Source organism: Balaenoptera ricei, chromosome 5 (assembly GCF_028023285.1).
Source record: "Balaenoptera ricei isolate mBalRic1 chromosome 5, mBalRic1.hap2, whole genome shotgun sequence".
Lineage (NCBI taxonomy): Eukaryota > Metazoa > Chordata > Mammalia > Artiodactyla > Balaenopteridae > Balaenoptera > Balaenoptera ricei.
The window spans coordinates 26,701,564-26,720,745 of NC_082643.1; the positions used below are offsets into that span (position 1 = coordinate 26,701,564).

Sequence of the window (19,182 nt, forward strand, 5' to 3'; positions counted from 1 at the left end):
CAAAAACTCCTAAATATCTTGGCTCCCCGCCTCGCCTCTTTGGAGCAGTTCCTCAGAGTGACCTGAGAGTCCTATCTCCGGGGGCTTGAAGTCCTAAGAATATCCGCCAAACAAAACATAACTCTCAACTTTTTTGTTGCGTGTTTGTGTTTGGTTTTTTTTTTTCAGTAGACAATGGACTCCATTGGATTTGTTAAAACAGCAAAGGGCAAAGAAATCTGGTGAGTAAGTAAGTATAAAGGATAAAGGGCCAATGTTATAAGCCAAGATGGTCCCATATTTTACACATCATAGAGTTATAAATACAAGGGCAAAATCTATTTAAACTAGTATGGAGAAAATACAACAGAGATATCTTTGTTAGCATAAATTGATATGATCTAAAATTTGACAAGGTAGTTGATTTAGTACCTCATGAATGAAGAGAAAAAACGGGGAAAATGCGATTTGCTTTTTGGCTGGAATTCCTCAGGACTCAAAATGAATATAGAGGGATATATTTTTCAATGTCTCTCAGAATATCTCCTAAAATATTCTGTCATGCCTTGCTTTACATGAGGTGGTAGCGAGGAGAAGGTCACCCAATATTCAGTTCAGCTGTGTGGTATTGTGAAAGGCAGTTAAAATCTTTGGTGCCATATGAGGCAGGAAAAAACTTAAAATGAGAATTTCACAGTAATTTTTAGGGAGAGTAATAAATTCTTTTATTTCAAACCTAAATAATTCAATTTGAACATCTTTCTCATGGAGAGAAGAATAACAGTGCAGTTTTCTGTTACCTGAAGGGTCAATTCAAACGATAAGATACACCCATTATTAGTCATTTGACAAATATTTACTGAGTGCCTATTGTATTCTGGCCCTGGAGACACAGAACTAAATAAGCAATGTTTCTTCTTAAATAGCACATAATCAGGCATCTTCCGTAAAGCAATAGTAGTAGATGGCTTAATCCTATTGGGGGAAAAAGAATCAAGGATATAGCGGACTATTTCGAGAAAAATTGCGATTTATCTGTGAGGCAAGAAGACAAACACCAATCAATTCTCCAAACAGGAGGGAAATTGCCTGTGTTTAGGACTGAAAGAGTAGTCCCCGCATTGTGGCTTAGACTCTAACTTACACAGTCATGGAAATCATCGTTGTCAGATACACCCTCTGTGAGGGCAATGGACAGCACACACTTTAATGTACAGCATGAAAGTGGTCTTTAAAAAATATCAAGGATAATTTCATGACTCAAGCAGTATGGAATTCAACCAAGAAAGATGCTGTATCAGATCGAACGCTTGCTGACAGGGGGAAACTCACTTGAAATGTGAAGATAATAGGAAACTTGGTGACAGGGCCCATTAGCTCCTCAGATTGGGCATAATAATATCAAAGTCCATGGACTGAAGTATTCTGTAGCATTATACTTTTACGAGGAAAACTGGTAGATTTAGGAAATCTAGAGAGAATTGTCTCCTTGACAAAAATTTTTAAAAAGCTTATCTGTGGTCAGGCTTATTAAATATAAATAACTCCTGAGAAAGACAACTGTAAGTGACAAAGAATAGATATGTGACTCCATGTGAGACTGATGAAAAGGAATACTTCCATGAAGTATTTCTAAAACGAAGGAAAACATAGCAAAAGCTAAACTATGCTCTACAGACTTCAGACATTGAGAGCCAAAAAGGAAATCAAAGACTGTCCAGGTCAATTTGGTCATTACGAAAGAATTGATGTCCAAAGAGGCTGACTTGTCTGGCAGGGTCACACTGCTGGTTAGCAAATTTAGGCTGTGACACCAGTTCTTCAGAAGAGTCTGTCCAGTGCTCTGATATTAACACCACCAGAGCACATCTGTTCTTGTTCTGCTGTAGACAAGGCACCTCAGTTGATGAGACTTAGTAGGACACCCAACTCCGTGACCAGATAAGAGACTCTGCTGTCTACACTTCCCTCTGTTCAAAAATAACCTCCCCTACCCCCATCGCCCAAACAATACCTCAACAACAAACAGTGTGAAGTGTTTTCACTACCATTTGCTTAAGTGAATAAACCAATAATTAAACGGGTAAATCTATTATTTTAACAACTTTATTTGATGAACTACAGAATTATAAAATCAAGCAAAATGAGAACCTCACAATTCTAATACTGTACCTTCTAGTGTGTTTCCTGTTTCAGAGACTATAAAAGCCAACAGCTGAAAGGAATTTGTTTTCTCCTATAACTAAGGTACTTATATATCTTTTTTTAATGGAGTTGTAAATTCTGCCCCCTCTCCTCCTCCTCATCTCTTTTCTCCTCCTGCCCTCAACTCCCCAAGCTCCCAACATATACATTCAACTTGAGAGGCAAACAGGGCATGAAAAAGGTGAGGCCCAAGGGGGAAGAGCTTTTTCATTGGAGTCTCACAATAGATAAGTGAATTTCCCAAGTTATGCATTAAACCTCTAGAGATATAAATAGAATAGTGAGGAGCAGCTATGAGCTATGACTTGCTCTTGCACTCACTCAGTAAGAACTTCGTCACTCACTTGAGACTGGCCAGTTCCACATAATACATGAATACAGAGACTTGAGAAGAATGTCAATAACTCCCTTCACCTAAAGATTTTGAAAAAATACCACATGGGAATATAGTGGATTAATTCCAAGGTTGCTGAGTTTAGACAGATAAATAAATAGAACAGAAGACCAAGGTACACACAGACGAAAGTCATAGGTGCATAGTCTAGCTACATATGCTCTATGTGCACAACACACTTAGATTTGGAACAGAAACATTTCATATATAGCACTTAGTTGTACTTTAAAATAGCATTTTTTTAAAAATCTAGCTTTTATAACATTTGACTGTCATTTAGCCTTATCTTTCCCTGATATAAGAAGGCTCATAGAAAATATTTGTGGCAAATATATTCCAGGCACTTCCGGATTGCCTGGACTAAGGACATTGAGAAATATCATCGGACCTAAGTGGAGAATCACCACCAAAACTGTCACCTCCAGGAAAAGGGAAAAGCAGTAATCAATCATCTTTCACTCCACTAAGTGAGTATATTTAAATTGCAGAATGCAGCTGCTTCCATCACTTCCGTGTCACTTGTCTTTGTCACATTACAGTTCATATGTTAGGAATTGTACCCTAGTAATTTGGAAGAGTTATTAGTACGCTTCCAAGACTCATGCCTTGCAGATTTTATGGCACAAGAATTAGGAGGTGCAGATTTACTTTTCACTATGTTCCCTTTGTCTCTTCTTCCTTAGGTGATATATTTTCTTACTCCGGGAGCCATTTTTCTCTTTCTCTTTAAATTTATATTAAACCAATCAGTTTTTTAAAACGGCATTTCTCTTTGTGGGTATAAAAAATTACAAGGTTCACATGAGTGAATCACTTAAAAAGTGTCTTATAATTACAGTGTAGATGATTCTGATGAAATTTGATTCATTCAAACTGCATTTAACATGAATGTAATATCTCCCACATTCAATTTTATTTCTCAAAATTGACATCTGGTAAATTAAATAGATTATCTGGATATATTGAAATAAAGGACTAAAGGTTTGGTCAACTTTCAGGTGAAAAAAATATATGTGAGGAAGACCCTTTGAGGATACATTAGTTATTTTATCCACATGGATAACTTATCAAGTACTTTATGGTACATGGCTGGTCTAGCTGACCGGGTAGCCCCTTCACTGTTTAATGCATGTCCCTCCTGGTATTACATCCTTAATAAAAAAATTTTTAAATACATGTCACTTGGTCGTAGGTTGAGAAGCAGCTGCTCTTCTTTGGTTTAATCCTTCATTCTAATAAGTACATTTAAGGGGTTTTTTGTTGCTATATTTTATTTTGAGTCAAAAGGTTGCCTGTCTTTCTCCATCCCTTATTATTAGTGGCTTCCTGCAGGGGAAAATTGCTAATAGTTTAGGGGTTATGTATTAGTAAGCCTTTGAAGTTTGTATCACTCATTAATCTGATTATCATGCTATCCATGTCACTGTTGAAATGTACAACATAGAAGGCTAGAAAAATATTAAGGTTTATTCTATTGTTACACCAAGTTTTTAATTAATGGCTTTTTAGTAATAGCATGACCTGGTAATTAAGAGCAAAGGCCTTGGGATTAAAACTGGATTTAAATTCTGGACCTGCTATTCACTAGGTAGTGACCTTGAGCAATTTCCTCATCTGTAAAATGGAGATAATAATACTGCCTTCTTCATAGCACACATCAGAAAGCAAGGTAAGGCAAGGCATATGAGTGGCATCTCGCCTACCACTTATTTGCCATTATTATCACCACTGGTAACATAATTTATAACATAAATTATATCATAATTTATGTTATCATTCAAAAATCAGCTAAATAATTATAAATTATAATTATAAATAATTATAAATTTATAATTTATAAATTTATAATTATAATTTATATTATAAATTATAATTATAAATTATAAATAATTTATAGATACATATTATCACGTATTTTGTAATTTTACCAGATGTCTCAAAGTCATCATTTATCACATTGTTTAGTTCCTTGTTGAAATTCAAATATATTACTATAAGTAACACTATACACACACACACACACACACATATATGTGTACACACACACTCAGGAATGTACAAATGTGTATATGAATTTTTCCTACTGAATCCATATACATGCCGTTTTAACAACTTCATTAAAAGTAATAAACTAAAACTCAAACTAATTAAGAGCTTGACATTTCTAATACTCCCTCTTCTAATATCTCATTTCAGATGATACAAAATCCAATAGCTAAAAGGAATTTGTTTTGCTATATAGTCAAGATATATACATGTATTTATATATATTATATATCTTTCTTACAGAATTGTCAAGTCTAACACCACTCTGATGACTCCCATGATTACCAATATTTAATAAGTGTCTACAATGGTTCTGTAAGAATGCTGCTCAGATTCAGTATTGAGTTCATAGAAAATTAAAATGTATGTTCATATGAAATGAATGTAAGTTTCCAAAACTGAGGTACATACCTGCATTCAAAAAAGGTAGGTTATCTTTTCCGCTCACACTTTCTGGGGCTGTACATTCACATACCAGTGCACACTAAGAAGGAATAAAAGAAAAAAGAAAAGAAAATATATTTGAAAATGATCAAATAAGAAACGAGATTCTTTTTTTATTTGCAAAACATGAGGTCATGCACACGGTTTCAAAAAGTTCTGAACAAACATTTTTGTAAAACTATTTTCAGCTTTATCTTTACAATGAACCTTGTTTAACTTGTGATTATTTACTTACATTTATATATAATATGATTATATTATACAATTATAGACTACATTTCAGTTCCAGTTAAAGACTACTTAGGAAAGGAAGTTTGTACTTTCTTTGTGGAAAAGGATTAACCGCATGCTAGAGATAGGTTCCTCCTACAGCAAATCACCTATGACAAGCTGAATGGCTTTGTATTTCTGTTGCCTGGGTTGATTTTCGATCAGTAAAAAGCAAATTATCTTCTGGCTTTTAAGTAAAGGCAACTTTAAATAGAAAATAAAATATGTTACAGCATCTAATTTCATAAGGCAAAAAGAGATGTTTGTTTCTGGCAAAACGATGCAAACACTTGCTCATAAAGTATGAGGATACTTTATAAATAAGCTGATGTCTGATTTATGAATAAGCAATTTATAAATAAGTGGATCCAGAGATCATAGATCTATTAATCCATGATAAATACATTCAGCTCACGATCCTTTACAGAACCAACACTTCTCTGGACAGAAGGAGAGAAGAGAGACACAGAGCACATTGCCATGTTCCTAACGAGTGAACCATGGGTGGGAGATACTATCTCAGATAAGCCATCCCTAAGCATGGGACTCTGCTTCAACCTCCTATGAAACTGTAACTAACAGAGGAAGCAAAACTTTTCTGCCCCAGAGAGGCTGACAAGAAACCTATATTCACATAGACAGAGACCAGTAATTATTTCTTCAGATGACTTTCCCTTTATCTCTAGCAACCGCCCCCCGCCTGGCCCCACAGAAGAAAAAGGAGGGCTGGGAGAAGGAGGAAAGTAAATTTTTAGAGCAAATACATCAGACATAAACAAATAAATGCAAACAAAAACAAAACAAACAGACAAAACCCCAGAAAGTTCTCTGGGTGAAGAGTTCTAAGCGAAACAGCCATCCTTCTGTAGCAAGCATGGTGTTGTCAAGAGACTCCAAGGGCTCAGACTGCCCTCCCTAGTAGGATGTATCAGAATTGCCTGGGCTATTTCCCAACTGTTGTAACTATCTGTGACCCACCTCCGTTCCTCCTCCGGGGAGTGCCCCCCGCCTTGAGACTCACCACCACCGAGGTCACTGTTCATGATAGAATGTATTATGTGCCTGAAGCATTTTGAGAAGGAAGACAAATGACTTAAAACATTGATTTAAATGTCACTTTCTGTATTCTTAAAGCCCACTACTCTATCATAACATGCGTCACATTACTCAGGAAATCTCTTGATGGAGAAAAATGTGCTTTCATACTTTCTTTAGTGCTTATATTGAGATCCTAGTTTACTGAAAAAATGAGTAACTGCAAACAGCTCTTAAAATTTTATGTTCTCTAAATCATTTTCCCGACCAACCAAAAGTCAGAGGTGATCCCTTCTTTTAATCCACAGCTATTTTGGAGATGTACTTCCCAAATCACTATAGCAATGTGCAAGGATGCTTGGACATACTTAAAATTCTTTATCTCTCTTATTTGCAAAGTTTTCTCGACTTCTTCCAGCCTACATAGGGCTGTTAAAGTAATCTTTTGTAAACATTATGTTCGTCATATCAATGTTCTGCTCTAGAATGTATATAATGATTATTTACTGTCCAATCAATCCAATATTCTCAGACTGGTCCTCAAATCCTTTCATGTTTTGTCCCTGACATCCTTCCACATAATAACTTGGTATACAGCTCTAAGTCATCTTCCTTTCCAAAAGAAGATCATCATCTACAATATAACTTATAGGAATGGTTTAGATTAAACCTTTTTAGTGAAGAAGTCCATAATTCACAGAGATCAGGCTATTACCCTGAGAAACTGCTTCCCTTTACGGAGGCAACCCTGCGTCTTTGAAATCAAAGATAACTTTCTGTTTCCTAACAAAAGGCCCGTTTTATTCCACCAAATGAATACAGACATACGACTTTTATATATTCATATCTTCCATCCACACTGGAAGGCTGATATTTAGGACAATTTTAAACTAATGTTCTTACTTTGTATTTTACAACTCTACTATTCAGAATGCTCTCAAGATTTAAATCCATGGAACATAAACAGAAAATATCCAATAAATATTTACTAAATTAATTAATATTTTCATATTTGGACTCAGCAATTATTTTCTTCAATTGTTTCCTGAGTGTACCTTTTCTGTCTCTATTTATTTAGATTGAAAGTTTTCAAAGCCAAGAACCTTATTTCTTATTTCCTTAGGCCGTTTTTATTTTATTTTTTTACTTTTTTTTTACATTGACCTTAGAATCTTTTTGCACTGTGCTGGTTGCTACAGAGAATGCAAAGATGGAAATGATGTGGAATCTGTGCTTAAGAAGGTTCAGCTATTTCTACTGTTCATCGCTATTATTATGATGGATACTTGCAGCGTTACACACTTACGTGGGGTGCGCTCTCAATGTAATAACTTTACATTTGTGATTCTGAGCAGGAATAACAAACATCACATGCTTTTTGTACCAGATGTAGCGCCATAAGCCTATTGATTTGGATTAATAGTTTAAAAAGTGTCATTTGATGGTAAGTGTGGCCAAGCAGACAAAACATATGATATGTAAAATTCTTGGAGCTAAATGATTTTGACTCTCAGCTAACATATCAATTTACCATGCACTGAGCTAGAAAATTAGCAATACTGTATGAACAATAATCATAAAGCTCTGTATGAATCCATCAAGACCAACACTTCATGGCCAAGTACTTTCACATCTGTTGATTTATTCCATCTATCATGCTTTTCAAAGTTTGGTCTGGAGTCTCCTGGAAGTCCCTGATAACTTTTGCCTTTGCACCCTTTGTAGCATCTAGCACAGGGCGAAGACAACTTTATTTTCATATTAATACTAAAATATTATTTGTCTGTTTCCTTCTCTTTTTCTTTGGGGGGGGTGCGTGGCTTGGGGGATCTTAGGTCCCCGACCAGGGATTGAACCCAGGCCCTTGGAAGCGAAAGCATAGAGTCCTAACCACTGGACCGCCAGGGAATTCCTGTCTGTTTCCCTCTCTCTTACAAGCATAAGGTAGAATTTTCTAGAAGCTATATGACACAATCATTTGACAGTTAATGGTATGTGTGCTTATGTACTCTTCTGCTTTAAACATTCCTTGTTTGAGTTTCTAATATGATAAATGTCTACGGATATAATCCAAATAAGCAAAATCTCTAATACAGTAAATATCAATAGATAAAATCCACATAAATATAAATTTGAAGAGTGTAAAATATGAGAATTGCTATGCTTTTGTGATCTCATTCAGTCTCATGGTGTAAATACCATCCAAATATCATTTGATGACTCACAAATATATAATTCGAGCTTGGACATCTCACCTGAATTCTGACTTGAACCTCCAACTGCTTAGATATATCCATACTTGGATGTCTCAGAGGAATGTCAAACGTAACATCTCAAAATCTCCTGTCTTCCTCCAACTACTACTCTCAGTGTTGTTTTATATATATATATATATATATCTTCACTGGAGTATAACTGCTTTACAATGTTGTGTTAGTTTCTGCTGCACCACAAAGTGAATCAGCTATATGTATACATATATCCCCATATCCCCTCCCTCCCACCCTCCCTATCCCACCCCTCCAGGTGGTCACAAAGCCGCGCTGATCTCCCTGTGCCACGCGGCTGCTTCCCACTAGCTATCTATTTTACATTTGGTAGTGTATATATGTCGATGCTACTCTATCACTTCATCCCAGAGTCCCCTTCCCCTTCTGTGTCCTCAAGTCCATTCTCTATGTCTGCATCTTTATTCCTGCCCTGCCACTAGGTTCATCAGTATCGTTTTTTTAGATTCCATATATGTCTGCTAGCATATGGTATTTGTTTTTCTCTTTCTGACTTACTTCACTCTGTACGACAGACTCTAGGTCCATCCAGCTCATTACAAATGACTCAATTTCATTTCTTTTTATGGCTGAGTAATATTCCATTGTATATATGGGCCACATCTTCTTTATCCATTCATCTGTCAAAAGACACTTAGGTTGCTTCCACGTTCTGGCTATTTTAAATAGAGCTGCAATGAACATTGTGGTACATGACTCTTTTTGAATTATGGTTTTCTCAGGGTATATGCCCAGTAATGGGATTGCTGGGTCATATGGTAGTTCTATTTTTAGTTTTTTAAGGAACCTCCATACTGTTCTGCATAGTGGCTGTATCAATTTACATTCCCACCAACAGTGCAAGAGGGTTCCCTTTTCTCCACACCCTCTCCAGCATTTGTTGTTTGTAGATTTTTTGATGATGGCCATTCTGACAGGTGTGAGGTGATACCTCACTGTGGTTTTGATTTGCATTTCTCTAATTGTTAGTGAATGAGTATCTTTTCATGTGTTTGTTGGCCATCTGTATGTCTACTTTGGAGAAATGTCCATTTGCTTCTGAGAAAATGGTAATTCTATTTTTTGCTAGCCTTTCCCCCTGGAGTCTGGCCATGTCTCACTTTCTCCATCAGTCACACCCTGATCCAGCTCATCTGCACTTCTCCCCTGAATCTTCACAATAATCAGACTCCATTCTTCTGTCCTTGCCTCCTTTCAGGCCCTAGTCAACACAGCAGCTGGAACGGTCCTCTTAAACATGAATCAGATTTCATACCTATACTCACAGCTCCTCAACTGTCTTTACACATAGCCCAGAGTCTAACACCTTCATGGGAGTCGGTCTTCCCTGCCCCATGAACCTCTGTCCTCAACTCCTACCACTCTGCTCCTTGACCCCTCAGTTCCAACCACACTGGCCTCCTTGCTGCTCCTTCAACACCACAAGCATCTTGTCTCCTGAAGACCTTTGCTCTTGCTATGCACTCTGTCTACAATTCCTATTCCTTTCAGATATCCATGTCTTGTTCCCTTCTTTCCTGCATGTTTCAGCTCAAATATTACATTACCAGTGAATCTATCCTTGACCAGCCAATTTAAAAAGGCCACAGTCCAGCACTCCCTAGTCCTTGCACTCTGTCTTATTTTTCCTATAGGACACAGCACCATCTGATCAACAGTATATTACTTTCTTTTTTACTGTTACTTCCCCAGAAGGTGGCATCCGTGTCTATTTGGTTCATTGCTGAATACCCAGAAACTAGTCCAATGCCTAGAACACAGAAGGTAGTATTGTTTGATGAACGAATGATGAATATTATATGCCTTTTAATATTCTATAAAGATAAGTAGGGCCTGTTATATAATTTTCAACTTTTATATTTAGGGTAGATAAAGGGAGGAAACCTTTTGAGACTGGTCCTTAGCTACACAAGGACTCTAGTTTTTCCCTGATTAAGTCTGATGAAAGTCCACTTAAAACACCTCTTCAAAGTATGGGGTCAAAATAACCTAAGGGCAGCAGGTCATCAAAAGACTAGCTGGGTTAGGTTCATAGTCAAAGGGAGACATATTATCATTCCACTTATACCGTTTTTGCCATGGTCATAAATAAGTATGACCTTATTTTCATATAATAATAATTTTGTATAATATATAATTTTCATATAATAAGTATGACCTTCTTTTTGAAGAAATCACTACCACTTTGATCATTAGTACTCTGCAACGTTCAAATATAATATAGACATTAAACAAAAGGGGAAGACAAGGCAGGAGCTGGGTTTAACTAGCCTCACCAGAGGATTGTTAACCCTCCTGCCCTAACAAGAAGCCCAGGCATCTCTGGGGCAGGCAAAGCGGTGAACTGAGCTCTCTCAGTTGATCCTGTTGGCTTTTACTTACATGAGTTTTCTCATCTGTCACCTGACTTGATGATTTTGTTTCCTGGTTCTCCTTTCCTTAGTAGCATTTTTTCTTGACTACTTATTTCAAAGGTTTTTTTAAATTTAATTTCTTCCTCTTTCCTTCATAATCCTACACTCTTCACTACATCCTTATTACACGCTTTATTTATTGACCGGTCAGGTTGTACAGTGCTATATGTAGCCAAATATTTTCCCTTCTAGGAGACAATTTTGGATTTAATTTCTTCAAAGTAAAATTGACTTCATTTATTCACTCATTCATTTTTCTCGTGTCAGGCTCTGTTCTGGGAGCTGAGGGTAAAAGAGAGGACAAAACAGACAAATATCTGGCCTTCAGGAAGTTTAATTCTAATGAGGGAAATAAACAATATATGAGATAAACTAAAAAGATATAGAATGTTGGACAATGATAAGTACTAAGGACAAAAAAATAATGCAGAGAAGAGAGACAGAGTTTTGGGTAGGCATCGCAGTTTTAGATATGGTGGCAGAGAAGCCTTCGGTGAGAAAGTGATTTTGTATAAAGATCAGAGGAAGTAAAGGAGTGAAGCACAGTTACTGGGAAAAATGCTTCACGGGTAGATTGAATAACAAAGTTTAAGGACCCAATTTGGAAATATACCTGGACTGTTCAGGGAGCAGCAAAGAAGATAATGTGACTGGACTGAAATAAACAAAAATGAGGAGTAGAGGAGGAGGTGAAGGACATGAAGGGGGCCAACACTTAGAGGACTTTAAGTGAGAATTTGGGTTCATACTTTCAGGAAGATGAGAGGCCATTGGAGGAATGACAAGTTCCGCATTACATTTTACTAAGCGCTGTGCTGATAACAGACTATGATGGTGGCGGGGGCGGTCAGGGAAGGAGGATGGAGGGAGTCAGGGAGACGTTTAAGAGACTACTGCAAAAATCTAGGTGATAGACAATGTTGGTTATAGTGAAGGGCTCATGAGTTGCCGGGTTCTAGATTTATTCAGAAGTCAAAATCAACAGGATTTGCTGACATACTGACTGTAGGTATGAGAGGAAGAAAGGAGTCAAAGATGACCCCAAAATTAAAAAAAAAAAAGTTTGGTATACCTAATGTGATATTTCACCTAATATGTTAGCTTTGTAAAAGGACGATGTTCGTAGGCCTTTTGTGAATTTTTCTTTCTACTGCTACGTGATTTTAACACGCTGTGTTCTATTTCTATGTATGTATATATGAAGTAGAAGTTTGAACCAGTATAATATGGTGAATGACCCTCTGTACAATCTTCCCTTGATAAAAAATACATAATAATATGGTTTTAGGAAATAAGTAAGTAAATGTATGTGAGAGGAAAGAGTTTGGATTTTCTTTTATATTTTATTCCATGCTCTGGAGGTAATGTAAGAGTCAAGATTAAAATGTAATATTTTACATCGGGGTATTGTTATGAACTGAACTGTGTTCCTCAGAATCATATGTTGAAGTCCCAATGTCCCATGTAACTGTATTTGGAGATAAGACGTTTATGGAGGTAATTAATGTTAAATGAAGTCATAAGAGTAGGACCCCAATGCTAGGGCTTGTGTCCTTTACAAGAAGAGGAGAAGACACCAGAGTTCACTCTCTCTCTCCCTCTCTCTCTCTGTGCATCTGTGCCAAGGAAAAGCCTTGTGAGGACACAGCAAGAAATCTGGAAGCCAGGAAGAGAGCATTCACCAGGAACTGAATCATCTGACACCATCATCTGGGACTTCGTAGCCTTTCAGAACTGTGAGAAAATAAATTTCCATTGTTTAAGTCTATGGTATTTTATTATGACAGCCCAAGCTGATAAACATAGGTATGAATCTTTTAGCTGCTCCTTATAAATGAGAGATAGCATGTGTCACTCAATACATGACTATGGTTTTAAGAGTAGTTCCATTTCTTTCTCCCCCATTCACACAAACCAGTGAGAGGGATGTTGTTTTAGGGATAACCTCCATTTCAGTTACTTTGTCTTTTCATATGTTTCAGCCACTGACTAACTTCAGGACTTAAATCACTATTAGTAACAGATTGTGTTAATACACTTCATAGAGATTCTGATTTAGCAGATCTGCAAAAGGGTCCCCACATTTGAATTTCTACCAAACACCTCTGATGATTCTGACCGCACTTTGAAAAACACCGAGATAAAGTTATTTCCACATAACTCTTCTAAATATCATGCATAGTGAACCTTATTACATGTTCTTCATGACTATTCCTAGGGGTTGCCAGTAGGGTTTACAGTAACTCTATAAAAAACTTCACAAGAGGTCAAGGTTTACTAAGAATCCAGATAGGACAGAGCTAAGACCAACACTGCTTGATGGGTTTACCATTTTAGTACACTTATGACTCCTACAAGGTACTTGCTGACACTACCACTTCCTATTTCTAGAATGGCTCAGTTAAGTCTTTATTTTTAAGTTCACATTACTAAGTCAGAAACATTATGTATGACTTTGGTGGGGCATATTCCTGGGTGTCAAGTTCTCCATTTATGAAAAGAATATGATTCAATTTGTGCTACCCCATAACAGCAACGTTATAAAGGAGTCAAGGGGTGAGCCAGCTTTGAGAAAAGTAGAGAGGTGGCTGGTAATAGATTGGGAACAGGGAAAGCAGGCCTGCTTTGAGATGGGAAGTGTTTTAGCTCCTGGTCTCCTGGCACATGCCCTTAGTTCATTCTGTCCCCGTCTCCCACACCCTCCCCACCTTCTTAGCCTACAAATCCTCCCTCATTAATCTTAGTACGTATAAGCATCCATGTGGTGGTGACTAATAGGAGTCTTACATAGAACTCCAAAGTTAACAAGGGTTGAATGACAGAACCTAGCCACCAGACAAGAATCTTAAATACCCACATCCTAAGACGATCTGATGCATGACGTCACCATGGCCCTGACATTTGCAAGCAACCTGATTCAAACACTGGGCCTCACTGGAATGTGTTCGTGACCTGGAATATATCCTGAGGGATAGTAGGGAACAGAGAAGAATGAGGCTTGGGGAAGCAGTAAGACCCTAGCCTATGCTGGGCAAGAACAATATTTTTTTTCAAAAGGCAGTTTAGATTTTTTTTTTTTTTGGTAAAGTTAATGATTTGTTAAGTGTTAGATAAGCACCGCACCGTCTCCCATGTAGATGTACCAAAAATTAAAATATGCTCCCAGAGAAGCAACACTAAGCCAGAAAATAGGTCACAATAGACCTTGTCATTAAAAAAAAATGCTCATTTATAAAAAGGTAGGCATTCTAGTACACAAACAAATTCATTTCCCTGGGGGAAAAAAACTATTAGCAGTTTGTAAATCTGTCCCCTGCGCCTCAGTAAAACAGGCAATCACATTCCTAAGACAGAACTTTAGACTAATACTTATATCAAGTCTCTCTCTTAAAGAAAAGAAAGTAGAAAACAAGTAAAAGCCCTGGATATTGATAATATTGGGCTTTTTATCCTGGCCTTCAAGGAAGCTGCTTCACTTCCAGCTGGTATCGCTCCTCAAGCAGAGCTCCCCCTCCACCGTTTACTACTTCCTGCTTCTCTCTCTGCAATTTCATAAGGCACAAAGTTGTTAAATCTGTCCTCCTTCACATAAAAATGGAATCCAAATTCAAATTGCATCTCTTTCCAAAGAGAATTTCGAGAGCGGAGAAGTGGTTACTTTTGGCAGTAGGCCTTCCAGAATCTTCTGTGCATCTCACATAGGGTTAATTACAGCAGGATGCAACAGTGATCGATACTTTTGTTCGAACTGAGAAGAGGCTGTGTCCACATGGGAGCCAGCTACGAAGAGAATGGTGTTTTGAATGGTGCATGGCTTTGCACAGTTCCATGCAAATAGTCTGTCGGGTTACGAGGATGAGACACACTTACGGTACTCCCATTCCAAAGCTGATTTCTCATTTAGCTTTGGAATAATGAGATTTCATATCCCACAGAGGTAGTGGCGATCCAGGCAGCTGGCAAAGCTGATCGTTTCTAATTTAATCTGTGCAGTGAGCTGACTGGGACCCTACCTTTTGTCCCTGCACATCTGTCGTGATGTGGTCGGCTTCCCCATCCTCAATCTCCCCCATCTTCACGACACTGACTTGTATGGTGCCAACAACCTTGCCACCATCTGAAGTTCTGCAATCAAAAATAAAGGAAGCGGAAAGGTAAGAATCGTCTCTTCCCTGAAAGTATGTCCAAACATGTTTGTTTCTGAAAACCACTAACACCGCTCTTTACCTGCATTGGTTGTAATAAACAAATCTGCTTAAAATACATTGAAACCTGTTACTAGAATCACGAATTGGTGTGGTAAGTGCACGAAGCTACCTCATGAAGGTTAAACCATCTCACGGCTCTCAGCAGTAGCTGCCAAGATCACGGATCCATGCTCTGTTTGGTAACCCCATGTCCCTACAACGGCATCAGCCATGGCTCCTCTATACCAATCACATGGGATACTGTGCTCATCTATTACAGAAGCTACAGCTGAATAAAACAGAAGAGAGTACAAATAACGCTATATTCCTCTATGACCCAGCCATCGGCTATAACATCCGATTTTGTGCCTTTTCATTTTTCTTTCTCAGAGACCAGGTAAAGAAGATTCTCTCCCAGCAAAAAACAGAAAATCACAGTACATGAAGACAGAAATTAACCACTGAGATCATTTAGGATGACCCATTACTTTTTCAGATAAAGAAACTGAGATTCAAGAAGATAGAAAGACTCATCCATGGAAACAAACTGGCAAAGCCAGAAACCCAGGTTTTTATCTTCTTTAAGTTTGTTGGTCATTGAACAACTCTTCTCAACTTAATGATGATGAAAATTTTATTATTAAGATTTTCATCATCATCACTGTCATCAACATACAAATTTTATGGCTGACAATAATAATGAAAACCCAAAATAAAATTAACAACCACCATCCTTAAAATTCTCAAATTTTCTTCTCTGGGCAAGAGAAAATACAGAATAAATGTTGGCATCATGTCATGGGAACACTGCAATACATAATGATATTCTTCCCTTGCACCTTTTTTTAAGATAGGTAGCAAGTCACCCATTGGTATGGGGTGTTGCTGTAACCTATATCTAAGCCTAACTGACCAAGCAACACTTCATTTACTTTAGTCATTTTTTTTCTTTTTGAAAAAAACCTTTTTATTATGGAAATTTCCAAACACACATCAAAGTAGAGGTGAGCACAGTGAATCTCCACATACCCATCACCACCCACCTTCAACAATTCCCAGCATTCTACCTTTCTTGTATCATCCATCCACTGGCCCTTCCCCAACTTTTTTTTTTTTTAACATCTTTATTGGAGTATAATTGCTTTACAATGGTGTGTTAGCGTCTGCTTTATAACAAAGTGGATCAGCTATACATATACATATATCCTCATATCTCCTCCCCCTTCTGTCTCCCTCTCACCCTCCCTATCCCACCCCTCTAGGTGGTCACAAAGCACTGAGCTGATCTCCCTGTGCTATGCGGCTGCTTCCCACTCGCTATCTATTTTACATTTGGTAGTATATATAAGTCCATGCCACTCTCTCACTTCGTCCCAGCTTACCCTTCCCTCTCCCCCTGTCCTCAAGTCCATTCTCCACGTCTGCATCTTTATTCCTGTTCTGCTCCTAGGTTCTTCAGAACCATTTCTTTTCTTTTTTTTTTTTTTTAGATTCCATATATATGTGTTAGCATACGGTATTTGTTTTTCTCTTTCTGACTTACTTCACTCTGTATGACAGACTCTAGGTCCATCCACCTCACTACAAATAACTCAATTTCATTTCTTTTTATGGCTGAGTAATATTCCATTGTATATATGTGCCACATCTTCTTTATCCATTCACCTGTCGATGGACGCTTAGGTTGCTTCCATGTCCTGGTTATTGTAAATAGTGCTGCAATGAACATTGTGGTACATGACTCTTTTTGAATTATGGTTTTCTCAGGGTATATGCCCAGTAGTGGGATTGCTGGGTCGTATGGTAGTTCTGTTTTGTTTTTTGAGGAACCTCCATACTGTTCTCCATAGTGGCTGTATCAATTTACATTCCCACCAAGAGTGCAAGAGGGTTCCCTTTTCTCCACACCCTCTCCAGCATTTATTGTTTGTAGATTTTTTGGTGATGGCCATTCTGATTGGTATGAGGTGATACCTCATTGTAGTTTTGATTTTCATTTCTCTGATGATTAGTGATATTGAGCATTCTTTCATGTGTTTGTTGGCAATCTGTATATCTTCTTTGGAGAAATGTCTATTTAGGTCTTCTGCCCATTTTTGGATTGGGTTGTTTGTTCTTTTGATATTGAGCTGCATGAGCTGCTTGTAAATTTTGGAGATTAATCCTTTGTCAGTTGCTTCATTTTTTAAATTTGTGTTTAACTTTAATCTGAATACGAACGGTGTCTTTCAACCAATTCCTTCAAAATGTCACTATTTTATTACTGGAGGTGTCAGAAAACAGGAATAGGAAAATTAGTATTAGTAGTTTACTAAAATGCTAATTAAAACAGTGAATAAGTTAGGCGAAAAGGAAACCCAATTGTTACCAGATCATAGGAATATTTTTCTCAAAATATATAAAGTACAAATTTAAACACATCTTTTGAGTTATGTTTTTAAGAAAACCGAAATAGAAACACTCTGGTGACATATACATAGCTAAGTCATAATGTAATAAAATAAAGATTATGTACATAGAAAAATACAAGTGGTTTACTTAAATAGTGTATTAAGGTTCTTACTAAAATATAAAATAAAATGCTTCGTGGTGATTTTTTAAATCAGTGTAAATCATAATACTGACTCAATTATTTTAAATTAACATAGAAAACTTAAGCATTCATTACAAAGAAGATGTGTATACAGATGACAGTATAATCTATGATTTCGTAAAAAACTACATTAGCTCCAATTCTGGGATGATTTTAATAATTAATTATACCATTTTCCTACTTGAAAATGACATAATAACTTGTCATAAATCATGATGTGACATACCTCTGTACAATTGTTTAGTACCTGATAGTGAAATAGATATTTTAATAAAAGCCTTGGTTCAACTCACAGGTTTTTCTAGAAATTTGCAGACTTCTTTTTCCCCCAAACTGATACTCAATAACAATTAAAGACACCTTTTTCTTCTCATAGGCATTGTTTAAAATTTTTGCTTGAGCAAACTGAGCTTAGTTTCTAGGTATACAAAGCTTAGGTATAACGTTTCAAATTTTTTCATTGACTAAACCAAATAATGTCATAATGATTTGAATGAGAGGATAGACTTCTCACACCCTCTCCCAGGACTGGATAATAAACCAGTACATGCAATAATTGTTAAAAGTGTGAACTCAGGAGTTTGAGTTATCTGCTAGCTTCATGACCTTGGACAAGGAACTTAACCATGTGAAACTTTGTAAAACGGAGATGATAATTTTGTTGTAAGGATTACATTGTGACACGATTTATGTTAAGTTCTCAGCACAATGACTTACACAAAATAAGTGCTTCTTCCTACCCCGCCTTCATCCCAGGAGTAGTAGTAGTAGCAGTATCAACAGAATTGCTATTGTCATTAAAGTATTATATTTCATTCAATTCTCTTTAGAAATTTTACTAAAATGGGCATCTAAGACTATAGTAAAAGATTATAGGATTTCAGGACACATGCATTTCAAGAGTGATTAAGTGCTCATCAGAGGTACAAAGACTTAGTAATGACAAATGGTGTTATAAAGCTTACATTCCTAGAAGTGCAAAGAACACAAGTTTATAACCAATTACAATACAAAGTGAACCTTTCAAAGTGCCAAAGGTAGATGAAGACGCAATGCACCATGGGAGTATGGGAGTAAGCTTCCGAACTATAGCTTTATTTATTCCCTTTAAAAAAGCTTCTGGCTGCTTTTTAAATACAGGCATATCTTGTTTTATTGTGCTTTATTTTATCGTGCTTTGCTTTTTTGGAGCTTCACAGATATTGTGTTTGTTTTTTACAAATTGAACGTTCGTGGGAACCCTACGTTGAGCAAGTCTATCAGTGCCATTCTTTCCAAAAGCATTTGCTCACTGTGTCTCTGGGTCACATTAGATATAGGGACACTA

General features: G+C 37.0%; 1 protein-coding gene across 8 annotated transcripts in view; it reads right to left on the reverse strand.

Annotated features, from left to right (window-relative positions):
- INPP4B (inositol polyphosphate-4-phosphatase type II B) overlaps positions 1 to 19,182 on the reverse strand; it is a 758,305-nt gene that overhangs the window by 195,467 nt on the left and 543,656 nt on the right. For all 8 annotated transcript variants that reach the window (XM_059922536.1, XM_059922531.1, XM_059922530.1 and 5 more), the window contains 2 exons: positions 15,089 to 15,200; positions 5,036 to 5,108 (listed from right to left, as the gene is read on the reverse strand). In XM_059922536.1, coding sequence (XP_059778519.1) covers positions 5,036 to 5,108; positions 15,089 to 15,200 — 185 coding nt within the window. The remainder of the gene's footprint in view (positions 1 to 5,035; positions 5,109 to 15,088; positions 15,201 to 19,182) is intronic.